We start from the raw sequence: 13,348 nt of genomic DNA on the forward strand, positions 1-13,348 counted from the left end.
GACTACTTTTTCCTCTCAGTTTTTATGTATGAGGAACCTGAGACCCAGAGAGTTAATGATTTGATCATAGTTTCTGAACCATGATCTGAATCAGATTTGGAGCAGTGACCGCCAGATTTTAAAATCATTCATAAAGATGGATAAAGAATCACCACTGTTAAACTTGATTCTCCCTTAGCTGACAATATTGACAGTACTTGAAAGTTTTCATATTTCAGTTTATTGTTAACACACAGGAAAATTGATTGGAGGTGTATTCTTTGAATTTTAACATTTTTGTAACCACTGCCACAATTGATACAGAAAGGACCATATTTTAATTAAATTTTTAAATTTAATTTTATTTAATTTTTGGTCTTGTAGCGCAGCTTGTCAAATCTTAGTTTCCCAATAGAGTTTAAACACAGGGTTCCACTGCAGGGAATTCCCTCAAATTTAAAAGTCCAAATCTTTGATAAGTATCACTATTAATGAGCAGGGAATTCCCTCAAATTTAAAAGTCCAAATCTTTGATAAGTATCACTATTAATGAGCAGTACTAACAATTATCAGTATTGCTCAACTGAATTAATGTTCACTTGTAGTTATTTCTCAGTAGGTAACTTTTTTTAAAAAAAGATTTGTTTGGCTACACTGGGCCTCATTGCTGCAAGCTGGCTTTCTCTAATTCTGGAGAGCGGAGGTTACTCTGGCTTTTCTTGTGGAGTGCAAGAGATGCTTGGGCTTTAGTAGTTGCAGCTCAAGGGGTTAGTTGCTCTGTGGCATGTGGGATCGTCCCAGACCAGGGATCAAGCCTGTGTCCCCTGCATTGGCAAGTGGATTCTTAACCACTGGACCACCAGGGAAGTCCCTCAATAGATTTGTATATTTTCAGGTAAAATTGTGCATTCAAAATTGAAGATTTTGTCACCCAGTTTTATTGGGTGATTGTTACTTTTGGTAAAGTAACAATTTATTGTTATTTTACCGTATAAAAAGTGTGTCCCTATCTGATAGCTGTGAAATATAACTGATAACTTATTATTAAAAAAATTATTACCCAAACACTGCCTTTTCTAAAAGGCTGGTATTGTAACTTAGATAATTAGAGGTTCATGTTTCTAATGCTTTAAATATTGAGTAAAGTTAATGTGAATACTTTTTTGTGTGAATATGGTGAGTTAGAAAGGAACGGCCTCTAAAATATGCTGTACCTTCAAATTTATTACTCTGTCTTTCAGATTTCATGTTTCAAGTGCTTGCAAAGAATCTCAAGTATATGTACATGCTCTATCTGATGCGCGATGTGTGTTTGACATGGCTGTAAGTTTTTCCCTTAAATTATTTTGCTTTTTAACCCAAGATGTTATTTAAGACAAATATTCAGCTGCTTTTCTACTTCTAAAATATTCTGATCGTACTTACTTATGACATGCACATTTTAAAACATGGGTGTAGAGAGATGCAATAGTTACTTACTTGTATGTGTTTAAAGACAGTACAGACAATAGCAGGAAAATATAATGAAATAATCCACCTCTGTTAGTAGAAAGCAAGAAATTTACTAAAGGTCAGAACAGAGATTATTTACCTCCCTTAGAGGAGGTAAATAATCTGTGTGTGATGTCCCTGTATGCATTACAATTTGGAACAGCATTTAAAGATTTTTTTCCCCCTCTTGCATCTCTAGGGAGAATTTGGCTTCACGATGAACATGTTAGACATTGGTGGAGGCTTCACAGGAACTGAATTTCAATTGGAAGAGGTAAATATTGTTCAGTGGATGGACACACTGGACTAATGTCTCATTCTTTTCTGCTTACATGGTAGATTTGTAGACTAGAGTTTTTAGAGCAGCAACTAAAGCTGTAATATTGTGTAAAATTTGTAAGAAAATGAATAGGTAATAGAAGACCTTGGAAAAGTTTAAACTCTGTAGCATAATTTTATCATGGAAAGTGTGTTTTCAGTGCTTGATGACAAGGATTAATTCATTCATCACTTACAGAGCTTGAACTGTTTTATCCGTATACACATCAGTTCGCACCTTCCTCCAATATAGAAACTGATTGGAAATTTTGCTCCTTCATCACTAGTGATTGGCTATAGAAACAATGACTTTTCAATCACTAGGAGCCATTTGCCACTGGAATTATAACTTTTTAAATTAATGTCATTCTGATGGTTAGAAAACCAACTTCAATGACGTGAAAGCCTGCTTTATTTCTAAGGTTCATAGTCGTAATTCAGCTAGTTAATTTTCCTAAAAAATTTAATTGCTGTTAATCTCTTAATGTTGTGAATTATCTAATCCAATATTGAAACCATAATATGAGTTTTTAAATCCATAGGTTAATCATGTTATCAGCCCTTTGTTGGATGTCTATTTTCCTGAAGGATCTGGCATCAAGATAATTTCTGAACCTGGAAGCTACTTTGTGTCTTCTGCATTTACACTTGCAGTTAATATCGTTGCAAAGAAAGTTGTTGAAAATGATAAGTTTTCCTCTGGAGGTAAGTTACAAAGTTTATAGTTTTCTGTTAGTAAATCCAATTAGTTTGAAGATGAGTTCATCAGATACTATCACTTGTAAATATAATTTTGGACATTTGATGGGTTATGACATTATGGGTATTTTTCATCCATCTGTAGGGAGGAGCTAGGGAGCGTTTCAAAATGCCATAGCTAACATTCCACTCCATCAGACTCTTCTCGAAGCTGATGTTTAGATGGCTTATGTTAGATAAACTTTCCCAGGTGATTGATTCCCTTTAAGAACCAGTACAATCTCATCCCTATCAAAATAATTTTCATATCTTAAAATTTATTTGTTTTGTTCAATTTTGATTATTTTTCCAGCATAGATTAGTTTGGACTGCCCTTGAACTTCTTGTAAGTGGGATCATGTATATTCTTCTGTTTAAGACAGCTCAGTATAATATTTGATAGAGCATTTCGTTTTACATTTATTGCCAATTAATATTCCACTGTTGGAATGCATATACTTTGTCTCCAGTCTCCTGCCATGAATATTTGATCGTTTCCAGTTTTTGGCTATTAAGGATAAAACTACTGTTACTACATTATTACACAGTACTACAAGTATTGTGGACATTTTTCTTAGGTGAATGATGTAAGAATAGAATTGCTGGGTCAAAAAAAAAAAAAAAGAATTGCTGGGTCAGAGAGTAGATGTTCACAACGATTTCAAAATGGTGTTGCTGTTTTACTCCTCTGCTGGCAATGTATATATGCAAGTTCTGATTGCTCCCACCTTTGCTAATTTCTTTTTTTGGTCATTGCTAAATTTTATCCACTCAGTAGGTGTGTGTTGTGGTATCACAGTGTAGTTTTAATTTGCATTTACCTGGTGAGTAATGATGTAGAACAGCTTTTTTTTTTTTTTTTTTTCTTTTTTAAATGTGTTCATTGGTTATCCTCCTTGGTGAAGTGTGTTCAGTATTTTAAGTTAACGGTTTTAAGTTATGTCAGTATATATCACTTTATATTTTGAAGAATGTGAAACCTATGAGTCAATTCTATAAATACTAATTCAGACTTTGATATGCCTTTTAGCTGTTTTACTGTAAGTTCATCTTTGCCTTTCCTGTTTTTGTGTTTTGTTTTTTTTTTTACAGTAGGAAAGACCGGAAGTGATGAACCAGCCTTCATGTATTATATGAATGATGGTGTTTATGGTTCTTTTGCAAGTAAACTGTCTGAGGACTTAAATACCATTCCAGAGGTTCACAAGGCAAGTTTTATTACAATTATTATAAAACCTGCTTATTTGGCAGTTTCTGAATGGAGCTGTTATTTTTAGGATGTATCCCAGTTTAAAAATTGTATCTATTTTTGGATGTGGTGGGTCTTCTTACTGCACAGGCTTTTCTCTAGCTGTGGCAACCAGGAGCTCCCAGGCTCTAGAGCACAGGCTCCGTAGTTGTGGTGCATGGACTTAGTTGCTCTGTGCCACATGGGGTCTTCCCAGATCAGGGATCGAACCTATTTCTCCTGTGTTGGCAGGCAGTATTCCTTGCCACTGAGTCACTAGGGAAGCCCTCATCCCAATTTCAAAGAAATATTTTAGAATGGGGGAAGGTTGCCCCTTTTGGGGGGGGTTTGTATTTCTCTGAGTCCTGTTAAGTCCTTTGTTCTGTAAATTGCTTCCTTAGATGGAGTTAAGGAGGAGTATCACTGCCCTTGGCTCTAGGCCTTTCTTCAGGGGCACATTTGATTTGAAATGGTGAAAAAACGAACACTCTTATCCACCTTCAAGTTCATTGCCTGCCTGAGTTAAAAGCTTAACAAAAAAAATACTTTTTTGTCCTACAGAAATACAAGGCAGATGAGCCTCTGTTTACAAGCAGCCTTTGGGGTCCATCCTGTGATGAGCTTGATCAAATTGTGGAAAACTGTCTTCTTCCTGAGCTGAATGTGGGAGATTGGCTTATCTTCGATAACATGGGAGCAGATTCTGTCCATGAACCATCTGCTTTCAATGATTTTCAGAGGCCAGCTATTTATTACATGATGTCCTACAGTGATTGGTAAGATGGATTGTTTTTTTAAAGCAGATTGGATATCTGAGGTGACAGGGTTTGCTAGTTTTAATTCTACAATGAATGCACAACTTAAAAGTAATAACAGAATGATCTTTTAAGCGTAATTGGAAGACCAGTTATTTTATAGTTCTTTTCATTGTCTGTTTGTTGTGTGGTTGTGTGGTCTTTGTGCTTAAACTCAGATGTCTGGATTTTTCCCTCAGGTATGAGATGCAAGATGCTGGGATCACTTCAGACACAACAATGAAGAGCTGCTTCTTTGTGCCTTCTTGCATTCAGCTGAGCCAAGAAGACAACTTTCCCACTGAAGCTTAAGCAGGCATTAACGCTTCTGTAGATCTGAAGTTGCAGGTTAATAAGCTTGTCTGGTCTACATTCCAGTGTGGAAAAAATTTAAACAATCTTATTCTGTTAATTCTCTTGGAAACAAAAACTACTAGTAATAACTATTTGGGACCAGACAAAATCAGCTCTATAATTCACTGGGGGTAATTGGGAGATTAAGATAATGTATCCAGATTTAAACCTACCAGTTTGCCCTACCCCTTAAGCGTTTAAAATAAAATATGCAACAAAATGGATGACTTAGTGGAGATGGAAGCCCATTAATTGGGTTCCCCATTAAACCGTTTACATACAAGTACACAGTTTTTATACTAAGGATTCGTGTTTAAAAGTCTTGTAAAGTTAATGTCTTTCACCCAGATATATCAACTGTCAGTGGAAGACCAGTGTGACTTCATTAGATACGTTTAGTGTATTTAGAATGTGTAAATTTGTGCTTTGAACTGTAGTTTAATAAATGTAAAATTGCATCATAGTATTTGTTGTATTTGACCTAATGTAACCTTGTATGATTGCAATAAAATTTTGTGTAGATTTTACTGTTTTTTCAGGCTAAAATTTTGGGAAAGGGGCTAGCTAGCAAAGGTAGTTTTGAAATAGATGTGTATCTGGGCTGTTTCGAAGGTTATTTTCCTTTATAGCCCATTTAAGTTTAGTTTGGCTTAGTACATTTTTCAGTTATTTAATTAGTAATTTAAGTAAAATGTTTGGTAAATCATTGTTGTGATGTTCAGATTCATTATGGAGAGTTGATGTGCAGTAAGCATGATGTTTAACAATTTTAACACCAAAAATGTTAATCCTGCATAAACCAATTGTAATAATTAATAGGTGTTTCTGTATAGATAGAATGCATAGAGTACCTTAGTAAATCTTTGAATCGCAAATCTTTTGGCTGAAATGGAAGATTCTATTAAATACTTGGAATAAACTTTGGGGAGGGAAATGCAGAATACTCTGCTGCGCACTAAATCTTAAAGAAGGGCTACATCTATATCCAGAAACCTGACGCTCCTTTGCACGGAATATTATTTAAATTCAGAGCTGTGAGGGGATGGGGTTGAAGCACACCGATTTTCAGTTTCTCGATTGCAGTGATTTCAAATTAGGGTTTGTTTTGTTGTTCACTTAGTTTCCTGTTATTTCCCATTTGTTCAGCAGCTTAGTGTAATTAGTTTCATGCTTTTCATACTAAAATTTTATGGTGATTGGGGAAGTGAGTTAGAGTCACTAACCTGACAGTTGTTGCCAGGAATTTGCGTTGTTCATGGCTAGTATATTAGTAATCCTAGATCTCAGAATCACAATAGTAATAAAGTAAACAACAGGGGTCATTTTTCCCTAACTTACTCTATGTTCAGATGTGGAATTTCTGTCTCCCAAGAGGAAATGTGACTTCACTTTGGTGCCAATGGACAGAAAATTCTGCGTGTGCTACATAGGAGAAGTTTGGGATGCACTTAATAGCTGGTTTTTACACCTTGATTTCAAGGTGAAAAGAAATTGATCATGAATCTAATAAATTTCAATCTTTTAAACCAGTAGGTGCTTAATATTTTTGATTTGATTAATTCCCATTTGAATTTTATGGGTTCTAGTAATTGAAAAAGGACTCCAGTCCGCTGTCATCTAATTACCTTTGGAATTTTCCAAGGTATAATGTGGGGTTTTATGCAAAATTCCAAGCTACCATGCAACTTTTATTAACTGTAATGAGGAGGAGGAATTGCTCCTAACCTTCTTTACATGTTGTGCTTTTTGGTTCAGAAATGCCAAATCTTTTTAAGAGATGGTACAACTTTGAGTCCTTGGCTTGACTATACAACTTTGAGCTTCGTGGCATGTCAGTTTTGCCGTATTTCAAGGAGAGCTATTCTGTGTATAACAGCTCAGAGTTGCAAGTACCACATGTGAACGATATGGTAACTTTAAAAAATGTTTGTGTTGTATTTGAAGACTGTTTGCCATAAATCTAAAGTTTGATCTTAATGTATTTCAATTTGGTATGCTAAAAAAAGTACTGAATTAATGTAACAGTCTTTTTTAAAAAAATATTGTAAGTTCAGAATTTAACTGAAAATATAAAACCCAAATGATTTCTATATAGTAAATTGAACTGTAAAGGTAACTTGTGTGTGATTCTGAATACACAGATAAAATGTTTTTAATTCCTCCTTACGTTTTAGTTTTGCTTTGGCTTTTGTTGCGAAAGAGTTGAAATTTTACGTATCAGCTTTTGTGTGCATTGACTTGCAAGCATTCTTTCAAAATCTTACTTTATTACATAATAAATTGAATCTGGTAAAATGATTCTGGGTATTACATATGGAATACTGAAGACTTTGATAAAATATATATATATATATATATATATATATATGGTCACAGATTTTTCTAGGGTCACTTTTTTTAGACACATTAATTCACCAGCTTCCTAACAGTTTTTAGACTTAAATAGTTCTGTATAAATTAAGCTAGGGATTCCTTCTGAGTAAGATGGGCACTGATATCAGTGAATGCAAATTTAGATTTAAAAAGTCACACCAGTTCTCTTTTTGTCCCTTTCTGGGGAGTTACTCTCAATTTCCTCGTGGTAATTAACAGGTAGGTAACTTGACCAGTAATATAGTGAAGAATGCTTGCTTAATTGGTTTGGAAGAGTGAAAGAAAAAGTTAGTAATTTTCTATATTCAAGTTGTGAATAAATCCTGCAAATACTTTACTTTAATCCCTGCCTCACCCATCCTGAAATAGGAATAGAAGTATGGTGTACAGTGTCAGCACTTGCAGGCTTTTGTGGGAAGAAACCTGGTTTACGGTTAACAAACCACAACTAGTTGTAGTCTAGCTTTTGCTGGAGGCTGATCTCTACCTACTTAAAGGAATAAGCTCCCAGCTTTTGTATGATGCTTGGAGCAGGTAAGCACCATCTGACTGCTTAATTCCCTGAGCTGTATGGCTTCAGTTCAAAAGCAGTTCCATTTTAATGATCTTTCAAATCCCAGTTCTACCATACTACTGCTCATGCCTGTCAAAACCCTGTGCAAGTGATGGCTTAGTGAGAAATTTAGCACTGGGTCAGTTAGGAGAAATCGGAAAGTTAATCCACAGTTGACTAACAGATGAAGGGATAATGCACTGGCAATAGAAAAGGAGTTGCATAAGAGTGCAAGAGAAGATCCTCTGGTGAACTAGCAGGATTTGGCTTTGATTAAGTTTAGTCCCAGAGTCTAGTTAAAGCTTTTCCTAAATGACGGTGCCAGACTTCATCCCGTGCGTGTGCCTGCAACCCTGTCCCACTTAGTCTTTAGCAACAGTATGCCGAGGAAGGGGGGACACAAAATTGAGCTGAAATTCAGAAAATTTTTAATTCTCTGGATTTCACTGATTTCCTCTCATCTATTTTCTTGTTTCTTAAATTACTTTCTGTGAGATTTTCTCAGCTCCATATTCCAAGTCTATTTTTTAACCTCTGAAATTTTTACAAGCCAATGGCCTCCAAGAAAGTTTTTCATAAGTTCCCCTCTAACCCAGTCCCAGATAGTCTTTTTGTCTCTGTTTTTGGATTGGACTGTATGTTTTCATCACTAGAGGCATTCTTCAGATGTGTAGTAACCCTTCTGAGTGGGGACTAAAAAGCTAATAGAAGCTCTGAGCGCGTGTGTGGCTTGTCAACTCAATGTGCTGTGTCCTAGTGGAGCTGTTGGGAAACCTCTTAGGTCACCCTGAAGTCTTTGCCCATTTTCAGTGACTACTTTTCATATCCCCTGCTGGAGGAGTAATGGGCCATCTGCCAGCATTCAAGAAGACAAGTGGGGTCGAAAGGGTTGGGTTTCCGTATTGAGTGTGCAGTTAGGGGACTACCCCTGCCCTTAGCAGTGCTCCATGTCTGTTACTCCAGAGGCCTGTGTGCCCTCTTGAGACAAGGAGTCTCCAGTCCTGATGAATGAGTGGGCTCTTCTTGCTCAGCTGTGCAGCGCAGAGAAAGGGATCCGGAAATTGAATGCTTAGACTTGCAGACCATCATTTTGCTCCTGCCTCCAGATGGATCTGCTGCCAGTTTCTCTGCAGTGTTTTGGAATTTGAGGGTTTTTTTTTTTGGGGGGGGGGTGTCTCAACCCCCTGCCACCTCCCACCCTGCCCCTGGTTTGGGATTCCAGTTCCTACAGTTGCTGAATCATTAACTAATCTGTGTACTTTCCAACTTCATCTTCTCATGTCTCCATCCTTGTTTTTGCCTTAGTTCAGGAATAAACATGTTTGACGTCACCATTGTAAACATGTCTCAATATATTCTACATGCATAGACATAGTCAAATTAGGAGACCTTTTAAATTTGGGGAGATTAAACTATCCATCTGCTCATGGAGCTAAATTTGGGGGGTGGCTTAAAGTTTCATACTAATTTCTGCATTTATTTAAAATTCTTTTAAGCTTACTGAGGTGCTTTTAACTTATAATTTGTGCAACATATAGTCACATGCTCTGCTTTTATTGCCCAACCACTGTTAATGCACTTAGGCAATTACCTTGTATGACTGCTCAGCAATGCCCCTCAGCTCTAGTTACTTCTATGACTTACGTTTACCCTCTTAATGGTCTCTCTCGCTGTTCTCAACAGGAATAAAGAAAGCAAGGGCATTTTTGAAGTTTGGCTTCCTCCTCTGATTCTACAAGAATACACGTAAAGAGCTTGCTGGGAGAGGGAGAACTTTAGTGTTGCCCAAAAGAAAAGCATCATATTGAAATGTTTCTTAAAAATTGGTTTAGCTAACATTTCCTTCATGTTCTCCCAGCTGGAACTGGGTTTAGAGTGTTTTAGGTTGGTATCGGGGGAGGGGGTGTAAAACTTCATTTGAGAACATATGAAAAGTTCACATTGTAGAAAATACTGCCCAAATGGTGCAATGCTACCGTCCCCGCCCCCCCCTTTATGTACAGTCAGTTTTGCTAGAACTTGGCATGCGCTTGCCTAAAAACCTTTACGCTGTGAGATCAGTGTAAAGACGGGTAATACGAGGTTGGGAGTGCTCACGCTGTCAGTGAAGCAGTACAGTATTGACGGTAACCACTTTTAAATGGCTGTACAGTTGTACACATGTTAAATACACAGATACTACAACCACTGTGTCACTACCTTGAAAAACACGCATGTTTTATGGACATGGAAGGGTTGCAGCTTGTGGATTGTGAAGGGGTGGGGATGTGTTAGTTGCTCGGTCGTGTCCAACTCCTTGCAATCCCATGGATTGTAGCCTCTGTCGATGGAATTCTCCAGACAAGAATACTGGAGTGGGTTGCCATTCCCTTCTCCAGGGGGTCTTCTGACCCAGGGATTGAACCAGCGGCTCATGTCTCCTGCATTGGCAGGAGGGTTCTTTACCACTAGCACTATCTGGGAAGTGGTGGGAGAGGTTATCTGAAATTGGAAGGTTGTACCACCAGAAGCAAAGAGAAACTGGAGAGCCTCTTGATGAAAGTGAAAGAGGAGAGTGAAAAAGTTAGCTTAAAACTCAACATTCAAAACACTAAGATCATGGCATCCGCTCCCATCACTTCATGGCAAATAGATGGGGAAACGATGGAAACCATGACAGACTTTATTTTCTTGGGCTCCAAAATTATTGCAGATGGTGACTGCAGCCATGAAATTAAAAGATGCTTGGTTCTTGAAAGAAAAGCTATGACCAACCTAGACAGCACATTAAAAAGAGACATTACTTTGTCAACAAAGGTCCATAGCAGTCAAAGCTATGGTTTTTGCAGTGGTCATGGATGGATGTGAGAGTTGGACCATAAAGAAGACTGAGCCCTGAAGAATTGGTACTTTGAACTGTGGTGCTGGAGAAGACTCTTGAGAGTCCCTTGGACTGCAAGGAGATCAAACCAGTCAATCCTAAAGGAAATCAGTCCTGGATGTTCATTGGAAGACTGAGGCTGAAGCTGAAGCTCCAACACTTTGGCCACTTGATGAGAACTGACTCATTGGAAAAGACCCTGATGCTGGGAAAAATTGAAGGCAGGAGGAGACGATGAGACAGGATGAGATGGATGGCATCACTGACTTGATGACATGAGTTTGAGCAGACTCCGAAGTTGGTGATGGACAGGGAAGCCTGGCGTGCTGTAGTCCAAAGAGTTGTGGCGTGGGGTCACAAAGAGTTGGGCACAACTGAGCAACTACACTGAACTGAACTGAACCACCAGTTGATGGGTGGGTGTAGCTTGTTGCACCCTTGGTGAACTGAGGTAACTGGTCCATATGTGAGGAGTGTGTATTTTGCATATTTGTATATTAAAAACCACAAAGTTCATGTTACCTTAACGTTGATCCCCAGTGAACCAGTCACCCTGGAACAAGCAGTTTCAAAACTGACTTCCTGCACGCTGTTGGGAATAGGTTTGAAGACTGTATCAATAATAAAGGATCATGCTAGCGTCTTCACTATTGCAAGCCCACTTGAATGAGAGCGGTTTGATGGCAATTAAGCAAAAACACAGGACACAGTGGAATTAAAAGCCTACCTAAGCCATTTATTCAAGGGCCAGCATCTCTGCAGCCTCATGATACTGCTATGTGACACACAAATAAGGGGTTCAAAGGGTCCTAGAAACATTTTCCTCTAATTTCTTCATTTCACATTTGCAGAAATGGAGACCCAGATAGGTTAAGGAATTTGCCCCCCCAGTTTTACAATGAGGATGTATCAGAGCAGGGATTTGAACCTAAGAGTGGACAAACCTGTGTCATTGTCTTAGGTTGGGTTCCCTGGACACAGATGGAAACAGAGCTGTGTGCAGGTTGATTGGAAGTACTCCTAGGACATGGAAAGCAGGAGTGGGCAAAGAGGGCAAGCTGTGCTTAGTTCCAGCGGAGGCCTTAGCTGATCTTATGTGGGGCTCGGGAGCTAGGATGGCCCTTCAGAACTGGACCAAATGGAGAACTGGGGGCTGGGACCTGGTATCCCAGGATTAGCCAGTCATTGGCTACAAAGCTGCACCTTGGGAAGAGACGGAACCTTGGGCAAGCAGTTCCCCTCAGAGGTGAACAATGTTGTGAGCCAGTTCCCAGTGAGGAATGCAGCCCTGAGCCTTCAGCGGGCTGGTAGCGGGGATGGGTCCACTGGCCCTCAGAGCTTCTTGGCAGAGTTTCTACTGTACTCAGTCATTAGAATAAAACAACTATATCATGTTCAGTATTTATTTAAGAAGATCAGAACCACAAATTCTGCTAAGTTGTGTATCAGGGACTTCCCTGGTTGGCCCGTGGTTAAGACTCCAGGCTTCCATTGCAGGGGGCTGGGTTTGATCCCTGGTCAGGGAACTGAGATCCCACATTGCTGTGTGGTGCAGCCAAAAAAAAAGTGTATCCATTTACTAGGGCTGCTGTAACAAAGTACCACAAACTAGGGGGGCTTAAGCAACAGAAATTTATTGTCTCACAGTTCGGGAAGTCCCAGATCAAGGTAGTTCCTTCTGAAGCCTGTGAGGAAAGAAAGGGTCTCTTCTAAGCCTCTCTCCTTGGCGTGTAGACCGCCGTCTTCATGTGGACATGGCCTTCTCCCTGTATGTATGAGTCTGTCTCCACACTTCCCTTTTTTATGGGGACACAAGGCATACTGGATTAGGGTACTCCCTAATGACTTCAGATGAAATTTCATCATGTCTGTAATGATCCTGTTTCCAGAGAGGTTCACATCCCTTGGTCCTGGGGATTAGGCCTTCAACATGTGAATTTAGAGGAACACAACCTATAACAACTGATATGTATTGTAGCTATTTGGAACCAGGCACTAGCTTGACCCTTGACCCCTGGCTTGATTGCCCTGTGGGCACCCCTCCCCCGCCCCGCCCATCTCATTCCCCTACAGTAGCTGCTTCCTTCTGCCCCCTCCCTTTCCTCACTTAGCACATTTTCAAACTTTCCCGCTCTCTTTATCTTCCCTTTTCCCTACAAGGTTAAGGGATTTGGTGGGGTTTTTTTTTTTCCTATTATTTAAAAATTGTTATAAACTAAAAAAAAAAAAATCTGACCAAAAAACCACCTGAAAACTCCAGCAGAAACCACTGCTTTTACTTTCCTGCGGCACTGCCTTCTAGATACCTGCGTTCATTTCAAATTCCCACCCCTCTTCTCCTTGTGGGAAAAGTTTGACCATCTTGGACACACTGTCCAGCATTTTACTTCTGCCACTTCCAATCATCTTGAACTTTTTATCTCTAACAGTACAGAGAACAGGCCTCAGGCCCTGCAGGGGCACCATGACTCTGGAGGGGAACATCCAGGGAGACTGTCTTGAGGTCAGTTCACCCCTCCGGTGAGACTTCGGGGGCACCTGCAATGCCTAGAAAGGGTAGATTCAAAGGGATATGAAGACTTTGCCACCCTCCAGATGGTTCTCTCGGGGACATGAGTCTGAGGTCAGGCCTGGCTCAGAGGACACCTGGAGGTGTGAGA

The 13,348-nt window shown here is 39.2% G+C and overlaps 1 protein-coding gene across 3 annotated transcripts in view; it reads left to right on the forward strand.

The window, feature by feature from the left end:
* Window positions 1–7,177, forward strand: part of AZIN1 (antizyme inhibitor 1) — a 30,764-nt gene extending 23,587 nt beyond the window's left edge. For 2 of the 3 annotated variants that reach the window (XM_068984028.1, XM_068984029.1), the window contains exons 7-12: window positions 1,221–1,302; window positions 1,670–1,744; window positions 2,331–2,493; window positions 3,619–3,734; window positions 4,316–4,530; window positions 4,749–7,177. In XM_068984028.1, coding sequence (XP_068840129.1) covers window positions 1,221–1,302; window positions 1,670–1,744; window positions 2,331–2,493; window positions 3,619–3,734; window positions 4,316–4,530; window positions 4,749–4,860 — 763 coding nt within the window. In that variant the 3' untranslated portion in view covers window positions 4,861–7,177. The remainder of the gene's footprint in view (window positions 1–1,220; window positions 1,303–1,669; window positions 1,745–2,330; window positions 2,494–3,618; window positions 3,735–4,315; window positions 4,531–4,748) is intronic. The other variant, XM_068984031.1, reaches the window with a different exon arrangement.
* The last annotated feature ends 6,171 nt before the right edge of the window (window positions 7,178–13,348 follow it).

Source organism: Capricornis sumatraensis, chromosome 11, assembly GCF_032405125.1.
Source record: "Capricornis sumatraensis isolate serow.1 chromosome 11, serow.2, whole genome shotgun sequence".
Classification (NCBI taxonomy): Eukaryota; Metazoa; Chordata; class Mammalia; order Artiodactyla; family Bovidae; genus Capricornis; species Capricornis sumatraensis.